At 37.6% G+C, this 19,683-nt stretch overlaps 1 protein-coding gene across 9 annotated transcripts in view; it reads left to right on the top strand.

Annotated features, from left to right (window-relative positions):
• NRXN3 (neurexin 3) overlaps positions 1-15,616 on the top strand; it is a gene marked incomplete at both ends in the record, with an annotated part of 894,988 nt that extends 879,372 nt beyond the window's left edge. For 6 of the 9 annotated variants that reach the window (XM_084208337.1, XM_084208342.1, XM_084208341.1 and 3 more), the window contains one exon: positions 15,315-15,616. In XM_084208337.1, coding sequence (XP_084064463.1) covers positions 15,315-15,616 — 302 coding nt within the window. Of the gene's footprint in view, positions 1-14,690 lie in introns of all 9 variants that reach the window. The other 3 variants (XM_084208338.1, XM_084208344.1, XM_084208343.1) reach the window with 1 other exon arrangement.
• Positions 15,617-19,683: the final 4,067 nt, after the last annotated feature.

The following is a 19,683-nucleotide window of genomic DNA, read 5'->3' as shown; positions in this document are numbered from 1 at the left end:
ACACCCCAATTACTCTGGGAGAGAACTTGAAATTGCTCAAACTTAGTAGAATAAAGCATACCCTATAAGAATCCCTGTCATGCCCTGTGATTAATAAAATAAATAAGTTTAGGTGTGAAGGCACAGGTAAATTAATCTTGTTCAAAGCTGACTGGAATAAGCCTCTTCCCAACCATCACACTGTAAATTCTCTTCACTCTATATTTTACAAAGAACTGATGTTCATAATGCTGAAAAGACATGGTAAATTATTTCTTCTTGGTAGTTGCACTATTTATCTTGATATAATTATCAAGAAAATTGTGTATTATAAGTTGGAATTCATCACCATGTTTGTATTGTCCAGCTGGCATGTTAACACCCCTGCTCTTTTCTAGGGCTTGTCCAACACTTTCCTGGGTACTGTGTGTACACTGGTAAAGGTTGTACTGATTTCCATGTATCCTTGAGAATAAGGTGTAGCTGCATCAATGGAGGCTTCTAAAGTGGAATGCTTTGGATCTTGAATGTCTTCCAGAGACATAAGTAGTGCCTAGGATGTTCCTGTATTATTTAGCCATCTAAGAAGTGGACACTTTTCTTTGTGTAGTTTTTCTTTGCTTTATTTTGTTTACAACTCCACGGTAAAAAGCACAATATGTATATCCGCACACAAGCTGCAAAAACAGGTTCTTCCCAGAACTGATTTGTGTCTGTAACAGGAGTATGACATACTAAAAGAAGAGGGGTTATTGAGAGCAGAACTAGAATCATTACTTTTCCTTCAAAAAATAAGTTTAAGTTCATTGCAAGAGAAACCTTTTACCAGTGATTCTACTATGCTTTGGTTTCTTTTACAAAGCAAGGGAGGAAGTTCCATCCACTGAGTTACTTGCAGTTGGATTAGCTGCAGACTTTGAAAATGTAATGTGCTTATGCTGTTTTAGGGATTTATTCGATTACTCTGTAGCAACTTTCAACAGAAATGGCAAATGTAGCCTAGTTTGCAAGTGATTAAAAATATTGCACTGAAAAAGGCTTCTGCCTACTTCTGAAGTACACAACCTCCTTTTAGGTAGTTGTAGAAAGCGATAAGCTCTCACCTTAGCATGCTCTTCTCCAGGCTTAACAATCCCAGGTGCCTCAGCCACTCCCTGTAGGACTTTCCAGACCCTTCAGCAGCTTTGCTGCTGTTCTCAGGACATGTCCCAGCACCTCAGTGTCTTTCTTGCTGTGAGGGGCCCAAAATCAAGCACAGTACTTTAGGTGTGGCCTCACCAGCACAGGGAGACAACCCCTGCCCTGGTGCTGCTGGCCACACTATTTCTGACACAGCCCAGGATGCCATTTGTCCTCTTGCCCACCTGGGCACACACTGCCTCATGTTCAGCAGCTGTTGACCAGCATCCCCCAGGTCCTTTTCTGCTGGGCAGCTTTCCAGCCACTTTCTGTCCTTTAGCACTGCCTGGGGTTGCTGTGACCCAAGTGCAGAACCCATCACTTGGCCTTGTTGAACCTTGTACAGTTTTATCTCAGCCCATTGATCCGACCTGTCCAACAGCATATGACTTCTTAGGGTGCTCCTACTGAGAAGGTATTCAGAAGTCATGAAGTATTTACTAGCATTTGGACAACCTGATGACATGTATTTTTACCTCTCTGCTTCATAGCTGTTACTGAAGAAAGGAGGAGACACTAATATAGCCTTGCTGCTCTATATTTGTGGATGAGCAGAAAATTATGTACATTTTAGTATTCCATAAATATGCAGAAAACTTTTGCGACATATGTTTAGACCAAAGACAGGAAACTATTCCTGCTCCCACTCAAATTATTGTATGACACTCTGCTGCTGAGTTTGTCAGTATGAGAATTTGGGTTTTGGTTGCAAAATCCCTTCAGAAACACTTCTTTCCATTTAACTGACTTCTAGAATTAAAGTTTGGCTTTACATGAAAAAAAAAAAATGGCTGGACTGACTACAAATATCAGTCGTCAGTCTTCAAAAAAGTCACAGCAGATCTTGCTCCCTGGTGAAAGAGACAGTTTAGAGATGCATGGGAAGAATGCTTTCAGGCCAGTGATACTGGTTGGGCTGCTTAGCACTGGAAGCATCAAATACTCTTTGATTTGAAGGACTGTGAAAAGATAATAAGCTTATGGCAAACACCTGAAAAATTCTTTACTGCTGTGGCAGTTTAGCCCTATGATTTCCTTAGCTCTCAGAGCTATAAATGTGCTTTCATTTCTGATGATAGTTTTTTTTAGCTCATTGCTATAAAGAAGCCCCACTAATTAACACAAACCCAAACAGAACAGCATGTGGGACTTTGCCAGTCATTTTCATATAGATATTCTTACTATGGATTGCTTTTTTATTTCTGAGCTTCAGATGTGCCCATGGGCTTAGAATGAGAGAGCTTTTTACCAGTACAAACAGCTGGTGCAAGAGAAGTGATATAACTAATTTATATTCTTGGGCTCTTCCTATCTCTGTGTTTTGTAGTGGACCAGCTAATTCAATACACTTGTCTTGCAGATTAAATTAGTGCAGATAGCTGATGGGAATCACAGGAACAGATTTTTATTCTGAGTTGGGCGTAGGAAGAGGTTTTGCTTTGAAACTTAGTATTTAATCCTGTTAACCTATAAGTTATTTGTTACTTGTGGTGTGCTAAGCATTCATTTGGCTGGATGGTTGAAAAATACTATGAAAGGTTAAAAGCATGCAAGAATGAACAGGTTGTTTTGGGAGGTAGTACAAGCAGGAAGAACCAGAGTTGTGTTGCAGCGGACAGAACTCAAATGATTTGGGATTCAGTGTCTTAGGGAAGAGAGAAACTGTCGGATTTAATGGAGAACAAGGACATGAAGTTGTGTGAGGGGAGGTGTGGGTTGGATATTAGAAGAACCACCAGAGAGAGGTTGGGCACTGGAACAAGCTCCCCAGGGAAGTGGTCACAGCACTAAGCCTGACAGAGTTCAAAGTGTTTTTGCAATACTCCCAGGAGCATGGTGGGACTCATCTTGGGGATGGTGCTGTGCAGGGCCACAAGTTGGACTTTGATAATCTTAGTGGGTCCATTTCAACTCTACATATTCTGTGATTCTGTGATTCTGTGACTAGAGTGGTAAAAGACATGGAAGTTCCAGAGGATAGCATGAGCCTGGGTACTGCAGTGCAGCCCTAGATCCTAATCCACCATCCATCTTTCATATTGCTTTTTAACACGTGCACACATACACAGAGAGAGAGAGAGAGAGAAATGTGCATTACCTTCACTTTTCTCATTTCCCTGTAAAATGCAACTTGAAAACAAAAAATAGTATAATAAAACTTTGTCATTGAAGTCATTGAACAAGGGGCTTTTTGTATAATTGTTTCCCTGTTGATATATGGATTTTTTCATTTGAAAACACTAGCTATCAGATCAATCCTTCAAGCAAGAAACTTGTAAGCTTTGATAATACAGATGTTTATACTCCCAGTCCTTTGATCTACTTCAGGTTTTGGAAATTAAAAAAAAAAAAACTGCACTAGTTATGCTTTTTAGTCTTTGTTTTTCTGAGGACTAATTTGCTAAGTGTTCAGTAATAAAATAGCATCTTGTAATTTCATGTAGAAGCATTTAGGATCCAATTTTCAAATTAGGACATCTAGTTTTTACTATTAACTGCCAGAAAGTTTTTAAATACTGAAGAAGGTTTTGCCAGCCTCAACAGAAATTGCTGGACCCAGATTTTCTGAAGAACTCCACTTCTATTCAAGCTGTATTGACCTCTGTATTGACCAAATAAAAATTTGCTTAGCACCCTTCAAATCCTCTTGTAAGGCTAACATCAAGATTTCCTTTGCAAAACCTTGTCATCTCTTTAAGTGTCTCTGGCTCCAGTTGTGGTTCTCTCTTTTGATCTTTCAGGCAGTAAAAGGCTTTTCCAGACCCTCACACAATGAGTTAGAAGTTTATCGTCAAATAGGGCATAAGTATTTTCTGGAGAGGCCTGACATGGACTGCACAGTTGGCAACCAGACTCATGCCTTATAGTCTGTTTTGCATCAAAGAGAAGGCACTCAATTCTAATGTGCTGAAGGGGGATATTTCACTGCTCTGAAAATCCAGCTGCAAGTCATGACAAATACTGATTAAAATTCAAAGCTTAAATGCCTCTTTGTGAAACTCCCTAAGTGCAATTAAACCAGAGGCTCGGAATTCTGGTGGGGAGTGATGTCCAGGGACACTAGCCTTTTAACCTTGCCAAACAAAAATCTCCACTGAGGTCTAAAACGGCCTCACTCCTGTAAATTTTTTCATATTCCTAACCAATTTTTTCCGGTCCATAAATGAATCCCCAAATTCTCCTATGAAGACCAACATTTTGCTTCCTGTAACCTGCATGTTTTGTCCCTGGGATTATCCTGACCAGGTTTCCTCTTCTGTGGTTTGACCTCTTCCCTTGCTTACATGTTTACCAAAGGGATGTAGGAGACAGGTCCAGTGTAGCCTCCCAGCATAGGCATGGTACATTCCAGCTACAGCTGCACTGTGCTGTTAGTCAGTGCTACCTCATCACTTCGAAAGTAGAGCTCTTACATAACTCCCATCAGAACTGGACACTTTTCAGTAATACATCTAAAACCATCCCAGGCTATTTAATTTTTGTGGGGTTTATACTTATTTAATATTCCCCAGAACTAACACTGATCTGTCAGTGGCTTTAGAGGTGCTATTGTCCCTCACATTTATGAGTACCAGAACATCCTACCTGTTTGTTATCGTACCTACACAGAAGTACCCCTGGCCACATCCACAGGGAGGATATCCCCATTATTCCCAGAAATTCAATTTCAAGATAGCTCCCACTTCAACTGATTGGTGGTAGCATGACCTTATGATGGCTCATGGTATGATCTCACTGACATTCCTGATGGGAAGCTAAGGTGTATGCAGTGCTTACAGCCAGATTTTCCCACCCGCTGGAGAGATTTCTCTTAGGCAGGGTCCAGAGCTTTATATGTAATTTTGTTGTCTTTTAAAACACCAAACAAAACAGTTTGTTTGCCTGGGGTCCTGAGTTCCTTCTTGGAAGGATTCTGATGTCTATGGGATAGTCTTTATACAAGAAAAATGCAGACATCATATGTGTCATAAAGGTATTCGGAGGAAGCTGAGGACCACTCTAGGGTATATTGTATCTGGAATACTGTTTCAGGAAAGAACAAATTAGTAATAGTTCCTTGAACTTTCAATACTTTTGTAGCATAGGAGAAAGTAGTCTCTGTCTTAATGCTGGCAGTGGCAGCATTTTCTGCCACTAGGCAGAAAAATATACCACTGATTTCAGGTCTGCCTTGGAGAGTTAGAGTCAGAACAAGGGATGGAGTTTGGTGTTTTGAACGGATTCAAATAGGACATAGGGTGAAAAGTCTATCCTAGCATAGCTTATAATTTCTCCTCACCCTTTTCCCCTTCTGACCTCCCCCAGAAATGGAGAGATCCTGCTGGAATGTGCTTTGCCCTTTCTGGAGAGGCATGGATGGTACACCCCTTGTCCGCACCTTCCCTTCTGCCTGCCCGCCCCCCAAATCCTTGCTTGCTCTTCTGTTTTTCTACTTTCCCTAAATGCAACTTACTTTAAGCATGCATTATTATTAACATCCTACAGTAAAATTAAGCTATTATATAACCCATTTGTCGATCTCAGCCAATTTCTTCTATCTTTTCCTATGTCTATTTATGACGTACATCCAGACTGCACGTCTTTTTTTTTCCTCTCCATGTTTATTTTAAAAATAAGTGATAAAAAAAAAAAAAGATGTATTAAAAAAAAAAGCAACGATTAAGGGTGGTGGGGTTTTTGGCCGACAATTGAAAACATATTTGAATGGGAGGGGGATGGAAGGAAAGAGAATCCAATGATTTTTTTAAAAAATTTCAAATTATGAAAGTGTCCCTAGACTGCTTTGTCTGTTCCTTTCAATGTGTGCATCTGGTTTGTCCATCTTTGAAAGTGTGTGGAATAATTTTTTCTTTAAAAATAAAATTTCAAAGTCCAGCAATTGTTCTTATCTCCCTTCTTCCTGGGAACAAAGAGAACTCTCTATATCATCTTTTGCTTTTTTTTTTAGTATATCTCTACATAGTTCTATTTTGATGTATTTCTTTTCAATGGTTGAATTGCTATCTTAGATTTGGTTTGTTCCAATCTAATAATGAAAAAAAAAACAAACAAAACAAAAGAGTTATGAATTGTTTTCTGCAATTTTTTCCCTCTATTTCTGTCTTTAAATAAGGAACTACTTCACTGGCAGAATCCTACAGCTGTATTTTTGAGATTCTCCAGGGAATCGGAATATGAAAGCAGTCTAATTTGACAGTGGGGAAGGGGTATGCAAACACGATCTTTACATTTGAAACAGTACATTTGATGTACTCAAGAAACTATTGCCTCAAATTACTGAGAATACACTGTCAATTTTATGGACTTCAAAAAAGATGATTCTTAGAACAAGAAGGCTGTGGGTAGCTACAGATGAAGTTGTTCTAATTCCAATGCATAAAACTAGTTTCCTTGGTTTTTTTGTTTTACTCTCTGGTTATTATTATTATTATTATTACTATTATTATTATTATTAGTTTGTGTATTTTTACTGCTATTTTTAGTAGGGAAAAGTCTTAACTGTTTTTATAATTTGAGAACCTTTAATGAAAATGTAAATATTAATACTATAATTATTAATTTTTTGTAACTTGCATGTTGAAGAAGTTGCAGCTTAGGGTTTGTGAGATTGTCAATGTTAGAGTTCTGTTCTTTCTTTTTGTTGATGGGCATGAATATGCTCATTTGTTTTTGTATATTGCCCATCCCTTCCTTACAGCCAGAAGCTCTAATGCTGCTAGATCACTCCGTACCGCCCTTACATGGACATGGCAACTGACTTACACATTCACTCCCATCATCTTCATCTCCTGTGTAGTACACTCATAGATTTTTACACTCCCACTCCATCCACCCTAAGCATTTTTTCTTCCCATAAGTTTCCCTTCACCACCCCTTTCTTTAGCATTGTTAAAATTTTATGTGCAGTCATCCATTCCTTAAAACACACACACACAAAAATTATAGAAAAAAAGAAAATGTTTAAAAAAATATATATCAAATTGACCAAAAAAGCAACAAACTTTGCTTTTCAAAAAACATTATATGTGTAGATATGCAAACAAGCAAAAGTAAATTCAATAAATTGTACAGGATTTTTCAACTGCAATATGCTAACAACTTTACATAAGATAAAAAAATACAACCAAAAACAGCAGAAAAAAAAAAGTTCAAATTTGTTAAGGTGCAAGATTTTTTTCTTTTCATGTTATGTGGTGTGGATGTATGTGTTGTTGCCTCCCTGTATCGCCCTTTGTTGTAAAACAAATATATTTAAAAAGAAATAATAAACATTTTGCTAAAAAAGTTTTTAAGAAACAACAGCAAAAAAAAGCAAGTTACAAGAATGTGGCAATGCTACTTGTCCAAGAGCATTCTTACACAACTTTCTTTTGTAAATTTTTCCTTTCATGCCAAAAAACATGCGGGCAATTTGTTGATGTAAGTTGACTGTTATGAAATCAATGTGGTATGCTTTCTAAATATTTTTATGTATTTTTGGTTACCTTTTTTTAAAGGAAATAATGTTTTTGATTTTCATAATTTTTTTTCAGTTCTCATAGGTTTTGATCTTTCTTTTGCTGATAAAGTGAATTGCTTGTTCTGTTTTTCCTTTCTCTGACCTTGTTGCTGTGGCGTTTTTATTTTCTAGTGTATGGTTTTGCTTTTGGAAAATATATATAAGTTTATTTATTTTTTAATCAGTTTGTATTTGCCTTTATGTTATGTGCTCTTTGTATATTGTCAATTGCCATATTGTATTGTGCATAGGATGGGGTGAAGGAGTCTGAGGCAGTTTGGTTCTGTTCTTTCTCAGTCCCCCTCTAGAAGCTTTCTTTCCCTTTCCCCACACGAATCACCAGCTACTTCTTTTTATGCTACTTAAATTGTATTTAATCTGGTGGTGTAGCCCTCATGTCAAGTCCAAATTTATGAGGCTTCTTTAGCATTTTGGTAGTTCTCTGGGTTTTCCTACTGCAGCTCTACACCATTCCTACTTTATTCCCATGAAACTATAGTATTTCTATCAAATTTTTTCATTGCTGAATATGTGCCCGATGTCCAGTCCAAATGATACTCTCAAGTGTACTCTCACCAGGTTAGTTACTTTTAGTACCAGACTTGATAGCATCGTCCAGAAATGATGCAGACAGATCCTGAACCTCTAAAATTTCCTTGCTGCAAAAGAAGTTTGCATTGGTTTCTTCGAAAAGCAGTGACTAAAACAAGAGAAAGCTGTACATCTTTATAAGTACATATGTTTTCATCATTTCTGCATAGTAATGCTGTGCTCAGCAGGTATATTAGGTTCAACCATCAAGTCTCTGGGACAACTGATACTGAAAACACAACAGATAATTGTACTGAATAAGAAGCTGTCACCAGGTAATCATAAAAGTTTTAAAATAATGGTGGGAGATAGAAGACAGCATGCCTCAGTTGGTTCTGAGAAACTCAGTGTCTGGGCACCAAAATTCTTGGTTTTGCTCTAGAATTTTGCTTCTAGACATGATGTCAGGACCTCTCTGGAAGGTTCTCTTTCACTAAAACTCCACATAGGTGATCAATAATTTACATCAGTGACAGACTTGGGATTCATGACCTCTCAAACTCTGTACCTTCACGTTGCTCATGAACCATCTGTTGGGAAACACTGCATTTACTGATGTCTTTTAATGTAGTTGGAGGGAGGGGCTTAGGAAATGGTTTTCAACCAACTCTATCAGAAATCCAGTTTTATTGAATGACTTTGAGGACTGCATAGTCTCTGAAATTAAAGGAGCCTTTGAGATAAAGAGTTGCAGTATTCCATTGTGGAAATAGTGTTTTTCTCTCTACTACTCTCTGTCAATTGCAATTAATTCATACTGCAAGAGTAGAAAATATTGAGAATGTTCCTATACTAGGTTTTGTGTTAGCATCATCATTCCTTTGAATCAGAGACTATATTCTGAATAATTTCCTCTTTTTATCCTCAGAGGACTCAAAGCAGAATTAACTAAATACCATTAGACTGAAATTTATGATCTCACACTTTTAATAAGAAATTATCATGTTGATACAGGGCGGGGTAAAGGTAAGGAATTAGTTCTCTGGCAAGTATTCCATATTAAAAAGGGAGTCAGACTTCAGAGGATCATCAAAAGAATGGAATGAAAATTGCAAACTTTGGATACAGAATTTCAAGTACCTGCAGGAATGGATGAATTGTGCAGCCTTTTTGGATGACATTTTAAAGCTCCTCAGTTGCATCTGGAAAAGAGAGACTATAAGGTGTGTTCCTTATCATCAGCAGCAGAAGATGAATCTTTTGGGCTTCCTTTTTGTGTGCCTTTTGTCCTCTATCAGTTTGATGCCTGAAACTCCACTGAAGTAGTTGTGGCTCTAAAGATGAAAACCACCAGCTGCTACAGTTTTTCATGTTGTTTTATTTATCGAATTTTTTGGTGCCCTCTGCATTCCTGGCTTGCCCACACCATCCTCACAGTTCATAAGACTTCTATTAAATTTTAAAGACTCTGTCTTTTCCAGTGGCAGAGGACTCTGACTAGAGCTCAGCTCCAGAGGTATGAATTATATATCTATAAATACACTCAAAGCAAAAAGCAGGGCAGCACCAAAGCTTAAGTAGACCTTTTATATCCCCTGTGGTCTTGGTATTTAAAGAAAAGCACAACTCCATGAAAGTAGTATATGTGTTACATTAAAAGGCTAATTTTTAATTAATATATGCACACTTTCTGGAATGAGAAGGCCAAGAAAACCACTGGGCTGTTTGGTATAAGATTTCCCACCTCACAGACTTCAATTCTCTCAGAGCTCCTTCCAGTTTGGTGATAAGTTTTTTGGGGTTGGGATTTTTTTTCATCTACACTGTGGATGAGTATTGCATCTATGTCACTGCAGAGGAAAGTATTTTATCTGTTTCTCTTTTGTTTAGTTATTTGGCATTGTGTTGTCAAGAGGAGCTTTTTAAAAGACATATTTTATTCAAGAAACATCTATTCCCTTCTTAGGGGAGAAAGCACAATGTAGGTGAAAAATAAATCTGGAAAATCCTTATGAAATCTTTGGATTGCTAAAGTAACCCTGAATTCAAAGCATACTGGTGAACACCTTTAACAGGTGCTTAACAGCCAACAGAAAAAAAAGGGGAGAAAGAAACCTATAACTACCAGGAAACAGCCTATATCATTCACAAGCAGAATCTAAGTCTTACATGAATATTTATTTGTTTGAAAGCCATGGCCTGAACAGGGTTGCAGCCTTGCTTTTTTTTTTTTCCTCTTTTTTTTCATAGAACAGAGCAATTTGGAAATTGAACCTGTAAGTTTTATTCAAGACTGCAAAGCATTAATTTTGCAGTTGAAACATGGGTGGACCTCATGAGGAGAAAAGAAAATTTGACATACATAAAACCTCTCTCAAACATAATTCCCTTCAAAATTGTCATGTAAGGTTTTTCAGGGGCTCCTCTAGCTCTTCCTAGAGGCCTAAATCTATAAAACATTTGCCTTCTACAGCAAGCCATTCAGGATCCAAATCCTGCATAAGATATTTTTGACAACCAAGTGGCTGTTCAAAGTTTTTAAATCTTTCAGTGTTCACCTTTAATCTGACATGGGGCCTGGGCAAGGGGCATCACTACTCCACCATCAAAGGACCACTGGCTCCAGGCAGCTTCCTGCACCCTCAGCCATTCTTCTGTGAAAGATGATTCCCCCTAAACACACACTCACAATCTGCTGGCCATCAGACTCCCTCTCATGTCTCTTACCTGCAGAAATGCAGTACCACTTACAGAGCTGCTTGCAGGTATGATATGAAAGTTTGTAAGTGCTCCATAGATATTGGTGATCATGTTTCTCACACTTTCCTGGGAACTTTTCAGGATTTACATTCCCGGTTATCCTTAAATAACACATTTCTCTTAGACTGAGTGGCATTTTTATCATGCCATTTTTAAGGATGTTTTTATTCTCCTATAAATCACATACCCCAGGAAGTATTCATTGTGCTTGCATGCTGTTAAACCTGCAGCTTCAAGTTTGCTGTGAGTTTTGCATAGATGCCTAACGATGCAATAAAAGAGAAGCCAGATTTGATACCTAAAGTGCTTTTTCGGATTTACTGTCACACAGCCTCTTTTGGCCTCAGTTTCTTCTATTACAGACAATAAAAAAATTAAAAATCAAAACATTATTACCACCTTTGCACCACAGCTATCTGACACCCCACAAAGGTAAATGGAACAAATTAACTCCTTGATGGAGAAATGACTCCTAAGAAAGGACCTTAAACAGTCTCTATTGCTTGAGTATGCAAGTAACCATAATGTGAATCATTGGACAATTTGAAATAAAAACTAGTGATGAGATTAAATAATTGAATCAAAATTAATCCAGTGCTCCTGGTATGAAAGTTATTTCTCTCCTCACATACACTGAGTGATGAAAGCTTTGTAAAACTTAGTCCTGACTCTGCCTTATTGCCTTCCATCCAACAGACTTGCTAGCATTAAAAAGCTCCATTATTTTCTGCATTACTTATGTAAAACCTGACTTATCATAGCAAGTCTATCAATTTTACTTAATGTTTCAAGACGACTGTGATCATTTTTATAATTCCAGTACTCTTGATCATTATCTCAAGTCCTCAATAGCAATAAAAACTATATAATTATGACCTGCTTTTAAATGCAAAGGTTACTGGGCAAAAGGATAAATACATTTTAAATGTAAGAAATGTCCGATTCCTTCCAGAATATTAATCATTAAGAGGACCAAAATAACTTTTTTTTTGGATGAAAGCTACCCAAAATATTGCTCCAGTGGGTTCCAATGGGTGGCAGATTAACTACATACTGATGCTGTAGGCCAGTATAATAGCTTTTAAGAACAAAGGCACTTCAAGGTTCCAGATGAGCAAATAAAAGCTGACCAACTTTTTTTTGCCAGTTGGGTGTCACAGATGATGAACGAAAATCACAGATGAGTATTGCAATTGAACAGTATAACACTGATTTTAAAAAACTGTTTAAAGGAATGCTATCTATCCCTGACTTTCTGGAACTTAAATTCCAGACTTGTGCCATTTGTTGCAATCCTCACTTAAATTCTGCTATTTTTATTCATTTTTTTACCAGGCTCGCAGATGATCTTTTCCCCCCAAGGCATACTCCAAGTTCATCCTGAGCCCACCTGTTTGCATAGATTATAGATGCTCTACTCAAGCCATGGACAGGCCCTCTGGACATATATAAATCATATTATATGCTCTAGTTTCTGCATTGCTCAGAAAACAGCTCAGATGCATGAGCACAAAATGCAGTGTAGCCATTTGGCAGACTACACTGTAAGCTTTTTTACATAATTTTTTTGAAAGCATGTAGTTTAGAGACATGGATACTTATTTCTTCAGTCTCTCTGCAGTAACAAAAGAGATATATGAATATACTGAAGAACCTCAGAAAACTAAACAACATGTTCAGATTGTCCCTTTGTATCTTAACTTAAAACTAGCTTTGCATGAAAGTATGCAAAGCACCACATTTCTTATTTTGGCGTAGTTTCTACCCTGGTACCTCTGAGAGAATTCCGACTGTTTCAATTGATTAAACTGTGTCACCACTTAGTTTCCCATTAAGGAAAAGAATAAGCCATATTGCTATTTCAGCTATCCAGATTTAATCAAACTGTTAAGTACCTTTTTCAGTATATTTCTATCTCCCATGTGTAATTTGTTCAAATATATTTCTCTCCAAATACATTTAGAAGGTATTTTGATTTTAGACAATATTCCTTATAGACATTCCATAGACATTACTGGCAGAATTCAATGGGAAACAAGCACATGCAATATATAGGGTAGATCTGAGAGTAGAATTTTCAACCCTGATGAATTCAGCATTGTAGCAATGCCAAACTGTTCATTAGCAGTTATTAATACATAACTAAAACCCGGAATTATTTATTTGGAAACTACAATTCCTTTTGTACATTCTCCTTAAGCAATGGTGAGTATAAATCAAAATTTCCTATGCATTAGGAATACTTACTGAGTTGCACTCCTTTGAACAGATCTAGGTGATTCTCATTATGTCAGCTGAACAATTCAATTTATATTTTAAGCTGCTTACTTACATGGCTAGCTAAAGAAAAATTACCCAAATAAAAACTTATACACAAACTTTCAAAATAAATATAGTTCACTCTAAAAAAAATTATTGATGACCTGTATGTCAACACATGACTATATAACCAGAGGTAGAGGAATTAGATAAATTAATAAGATTCCACACCTTTTTTATTTTGTTCCACAATATAAAAAAGTGGAGTGTTAACTACCATAGACTCAAAAGTAGAGGTGCAGTCACATTATGATATAGAGACAACAGAAGGCTATTACCCTAAAAGTAGCAATATTGCTGCTCAGAATCCAAATCACAGAAATGATACACTGATTTTCGTTTCATTTGCAGCTTATATTGTTGTAAGGTACAAATGTTACATCTATAGCTTTATTGTTCTGCTTGAAGAGGAGACCATAAGTCCACCTTGTTTTCAGCCCTCTGTAGGCAGGTAACCATCATGTTAGAAATCAGTAGAAAGGATTGCAGCTGTCTGCCTGTCAAGAAATAACAGTAGGTGTGAAGACAATTTCTGCAGTACAGTCCTGGGCTCAAGTGCTGACTTAGTTCATCAAAGTCCTTATTCAGTTTTTTTTTTGTCAATCACTATAAAATCTATCTTTATTTTTAATCAAACTATAGTAAATTAATATCAAGAAGAATGGAAGATGAAGATAGCATGGCACTAGTAGCCCCAAAAGATGTAAGGGACATTCCTAGTGTCAAACAGAATGCTAAAGAAAGATTAAAAAGAAATGAACATTGAGTAGAGCTCTGTACCTTCATGGACCCAGTAAGTACTTGGTTCTTATTCCACCCCTCACGTTCATGAACCTTCCCACAATTTAAAAGCCTGGCAATGATCAGGAAGAAATGGATTAATGGATAACACCTTAGGGAAAGGACTTATATACTGCTACAGAGAGTGAGCATATTAGAATGGCAGAGAAGAAATACCACTGTTATTTTAAATGAAAATAATCAGAAGAGGAAAACTGGCAAGATGAGTGGTAGAAAATAAATCTAGGAGAACACTGGTCTATGGCAGTCTTAAGTAATTAATTTAAACAGTCTTCTAACCAAATGCTTGAAAAAGATCACTATCAAAAATTGATGACCACAGAGTCACTTGAGAGTATCTCCAAAAATGAAAAAAATTGTATCTGTAAAAATTCAGGGTATACATACCTCACATAGGTAGAAAATGGAGCATTCACTTTACCAATGCCCGAGCAGGGTGGGAGGGAACAAAGAAAAGCAGCCCCAGGAAAGTGTCTTAGTAGTATAAGTAGAGAGAGAGAAAGCTGATCCCTGAGATCTCTTCATAATGCCCAGATCCTCTCTCACCCTTAAGTGAACTGAAAATGGTGCATTGTGTCATTAAAATGTACTAATCTTCTTTTTTTTCTCTTTTCCATCCCAGGAGGTGAATTAGTTATACCTCTACTTGTAGAAGACCCTTTAGATATCCCTCCTATTGCTACTCGTGCACCTTTCATTACACTTCCCCCTACCTTTCGCCCCCTCCTCACCATTATTGAGACCACCAAAGATTCCCTGTCCATGACCTCTGAGGCGGGGTTACCTTGCTTGTCGGACCAAGGCAGCGATGGTTGTGATGATGATGGCTTGGTGATATCTGGGTATGGCTCAGGGGAAACCTTTGACTCTAACCTACCCCCTACTGATGATGAAGATTTTTACACCACCTTCTCCTTGGTAACAGATAAGAGTCTTTCCACTTCAATCTTCGAAGGTGGCTACAAAGCACACGCACCCAAGTGGGAATCCAAGGACTTTAGACCTAACAAAGTCTCCGAAACTGGTAGGACTACTACCACGTCTTTGTCCCCTGAGCTGATCCGCTCCACAGCTTCGTCCTCGACTGTGATGATTCCCAAATTGCCAGCCGGCAAAATGAATAACCGTGAGCTCAAACCCCAGCCTGACATAGTCTTGCTTCCGTTGCCCACTGCCTATGAGCTAGACAGCACAAAGCTGAAGAGCCCGCTAATCACTTCCCCCATGTTCCGTAATGTGCCCACAGCAAACCCCACGGAGCCGGGAATCAGACGGGTTCCGGGGGCCTCAGAGGTGGTCCGTGAGTCGAGCAGCACAACGGGGATGGTCGTCGGCATTGTGGCTGCTGCCGCCCTCTGCATCCTCATCCTCCTGTACGCCATGTACAAGTACAGGAACAGGGACGAGGGGTCCTATCAGGTGGACGAGACGCGGAACTACATCAGCAACTCAGCCCAGAGCAACGGCACGCTCGTGAAGGAGAAGCAGCAGAGCTCAAAGAGCGGCCACAAGAAGCAGAAAAACAAGGACAAAGAGTATTACGTGTAAAAAAGAATAATTATTTATATATAAATATAGAAATACTTAATGAGATTTAACTGAGATATCAGAACCATTGCAGCGAACGAGATGATTGGGAGATATCGTTTGTGGGAAAAAGTATTGGGAAAAAATTTCAGCAGTGACTGTTAATGTCTAAGTCCTCACTTGGAGTCAGCAAACTTTGCCCTAATGTATTATAAAGCACACTTAGCGTTCTGGAGATGGCGCGCACAGCTCTGCTCTGTTAGTGAACTTGGACATCTCCAAATCTCCTCCTCCGCTGAACTTTCTGCAAAGGTAGAAGACTTCATGGCTTACTTGTTTCATATCTCCAAGTGAGTCTTTAACAATGTTCGTGATCCCTGACTGTATCAATAATTTTTCAGTTTACTTATTTAAAAAAAAAAAAAAAAAAAAAGAAGGAAAAAGAAAAAAAATATAAACATTATTAAACAACAAAGATATATTGAACAAACTGATCTGGCCGTGTCCAGCATACACATAACTTTTCGAGATTGGAGGAGGGGAATAAATGAGTTTGGAGATTGTTGGTTTTTTGGTTTGATTTTGTTTTGTTTCTTGGGTTGCTTTTAGTTTGATTTCTTCGGTTACTTTGGGTGAGGGAGGGAAGAGTGGAGTGGAATGATGTGGGGGGTGACCCAGGACATGAGAAGAAATCTCGGAAAAAAAATCCATAATAAATAAAGAGAGACTATCACCGTATATGAATTCAAAAGCTACCCATGGTGTTTACTCTGCATATCTGGTTGTATTGTCTCTAGAATCCATCATCTTGTAGTAAGTTGTTTGCTTACAACGCAGTGAAAGTGTCTGATGAGTGGTGCTGAGGAAAATTGTCATGGAAAGCTGGTTCTTTTGGATCTGGCTCCAGTATTTGCAATTGAACTGAAGAGCAGATGGGTTTGGGTCTGTTCTGATCAGTCATTGGCTTTATTTGAGTATAGCACTCAGTATGCATTTGACAACCAAAGTAGGGTTAACAGGATTTGGAGATTCAAAAAAGAATGCTTAAAAGTTCTTACCTGTTCTGAACTGAATATACTGTGCAAAAGTAAAGGAGCCTTCCTCTGGGATCTGGTTCTGTGACATTGCAATGCATGCAAAAAATAATAATTAATCAGTTTAATAAAGTGATCAGAAAGACACCACTGGAGTTCAACTTGTGACAAGACCAATGAACATCAGAAAAGCTAAACACTTGTAAAAGAATGCAAATTACATCGTTTTTTTGACATACAACTGTTTTTCATATGTAATATTTTAATTTTGTAGCTTGACATTTCAGATCATCTCTGTCTTTCCATTTGCCCTATTCTCCCTTTTCCTTCTCTTTTATATAAAAGAAAATAAATAAAGCTGCTGTGACACACAAAAAATAATAAAGAAAAATTAATTTAATAATTTAATATATATATATACACACAGATATATTTATCATGGTATGTTTGATGGAACGGCTGGAACAGAAGTTCTGTTATGGTCTTAATGCAGAATGAGAATGTTCTTGAAGAACGGAGTAAAAAGAAACAGACAACAAAAGCAAACCTTAAAATGTGAAGGGAGCGTGTGTTTTAGCTTTGTCACAGTTACCTGTGTCAAAAAAAAAAACCTGAAATTTTGTTTACATATTTTACTACTATTTTTTTGCTAGTATAATTTCTATATGGATACCCTAATGGTGTATATACTGTTTTATGGTTAAATTGGGAATGTCTTATGTTTTATTTAACTTATTTAATTTGGTTGTTCGGTTTCTACATTTTTCCCAGTTATTGTGAAAAGGATTATCTTACTGTACAGAACAATAGTGAGGTGGTTTGACGGCCATGCCTATCATGTGCAAAAAAATAGATGAGGGAGAGAGAGACAGAGTGGGAAACAACAGAAACCAAGACGGGTTGAGAACCCTGGGATATCAGAAATGAAAACTTTTGCTGTATGCGGATGAAAACTAATCAGCTGTTTAGGTTTAGAAATCTACTCTTGCTGGTGTTTATAAGTCGCATGAATATTTGACTTTGAAGAAGTTTCATCAGATACACACACGCACATGGGAACTTAAATTCAGAAAAACAGTCTTCTCAAACACTTAGAGAAGGCGCTTTCATGTTAACAAATATTTTCAGTGCGTGTATGTGTGCGTGTGTGTGGTGCGTGTGTGCGTGTGTGAGGTTGAGCTTTTTTCTTTTTTATTTTTTATACTAAAAAGAAAAAAAGACAGGTTTTAAAAAGGTATGAAAGCACGATTTTAGATGACTTAACTGGCCGAAACTATATAAAAGTTGATTATATCTTGATGTCTGTAAAAGATTGCTGTTCTTGGAGTCTTGGAGTCTTGTGAAATGATTTCCTGCTTTCTTTCTTCCTTTCCTTTTTGCTTTCCTTTTTTAAGTTAAAGGAAAAATATTTACACTTTCCTTTTTTGTGTAAGTTTCTATTGGACAGTTTTTGGGAACATGTGCATTTCTGTATGTGGGCTACTACCATATCCCTGTTGCTTTATGGACAACCTGGAGAATTTTTATTTGAGTTATCGTGATGTTATTGCTTTTTTTTCCTTTCTTTTTCTTCTTCTTTTTGATTATTTTTCTTTTCTTAGTTGCAGTTTGTTTAAAGATATGCTTAGCAATAAAATGTTCTTCCCAAAGCCCTGGATCTTGCTGAGTTTTTATTTCCAGATGACTTCAGGGAAATTCCAGACCTTTAAAGGTGAAAATATTTTGTGATGCAAGTGTCCCCCACCCCACAGGAGTGTCTAGCCACCAAATTACAGAATCATGTTCATGTTTGATTTCTTCTTTTAGTACAATGAACCTTTTTTCTTTCCTTTGCGGAGATATAAATTAAACTTGAGTCTGGAGTCTATCTCCTACCACTTCCACCACCTCAGTTGCATCATTCTCTGTGACACGGGTTTCAGTTAGCTCAGATAAAAGCATACCTAGGACATTGACTTAGTATGCCCTTTCTTGTGTGCTCCCTTTGAAGTGTGTAGCTCTTTCAGTTATGTTTATGGGATTCTGGATTCATCTTTGCTCAGGAGTCAGTGGTAGATGGTCTGAGTGTTCACTATTTCCAGTTAACCCCAACTACAGTACTGAATGTGCCTTGTCCTGCGGGCATTATAGTCTGATTCTGGCCATCATGCAAAATTGCCAATACCCTATCATTTAGCAAGTTGTGCACAACTTCAGTTCACAGTAGTAGTGTGGGGTTTTGACAGATTCAAGCTTCTCAAGCTATCTGCAAGGTTTTTTACTTTTTACAGGCATCTGGAGGTCAGCCAAATCAGTATTCCACAGCCCTTTCATTTTCAACTGGGGATGACTTCACCTTTTTTTCTCCTAGGTGGAATCCATAGGTCTTTTGAGCAGTGTTTTCCACAGGTTTCACTTTCAATCAAATTCAGCTTAGGATGAAATGATTGTTCAGGTATTGCCTGTGATTTTCCACATTGTTTTTGCTCGCATTTGCATAGGCAGGAATATGTATGTGTACATACATGTGAGGTTCTTTTACTGTTTTCAGTTCTTTTGTGAATCGTGTTCTGACAGATTCCCACATGTATCAAACCCACAGGTTCTGGTCTAATCTTCCCTCATTTCCCTCCCAAAATCATTAAATTTCTGAGTGATGACTGGTACCTGATATTTCCAGTACTGGAGCAATCAGCTGGCATGTGGGAGATACAGATCTGAACCTAAATATCTCTTCTAATATTGCAGAAAATTTCCTTATCACCAAGCAGTTGGTGTTCTGAAAAAAAATATTTTTCTTCTTCAGTACTTCTCTCAAAACCTGTTATACTTCATATCATTATGAAATATTATGCAAAGCAAGAAATTTCAAACTGACTTACCCTAACCCTCTGGCTATAGTAATGCTATTTCTCATTTTTTTCTGTCATCTAATGACCATTTTATTACTTAGGCTAAATGAAAATGTCAAAAAAGAGTTTTCATTGCTGCCTAAAAGTCTTGGACTTATTGTATGTCTTTGGCTCATCACAGAACCATAGAATTGTTGAGATAGAAAGGGACCCCTGGACATCA

Source organism: Fringilla coelebs (assembly GCF_963513975.1).
Source record: "Fringilla coelebs genome assembly, chromosome: 6".
In the NCBI taxonomy this organism is placed as follows: Eukaryota; Metazoa; Chordata; class Aves; order Passeriformes; family Fringillidae; genus Fringilla; species Fringilla coelebs.
The sequence above is the reverse complement of the archived record's forward strand: the minus strand, read 5'-3'. Positions and strand labels throughout refer to the sequence as shown.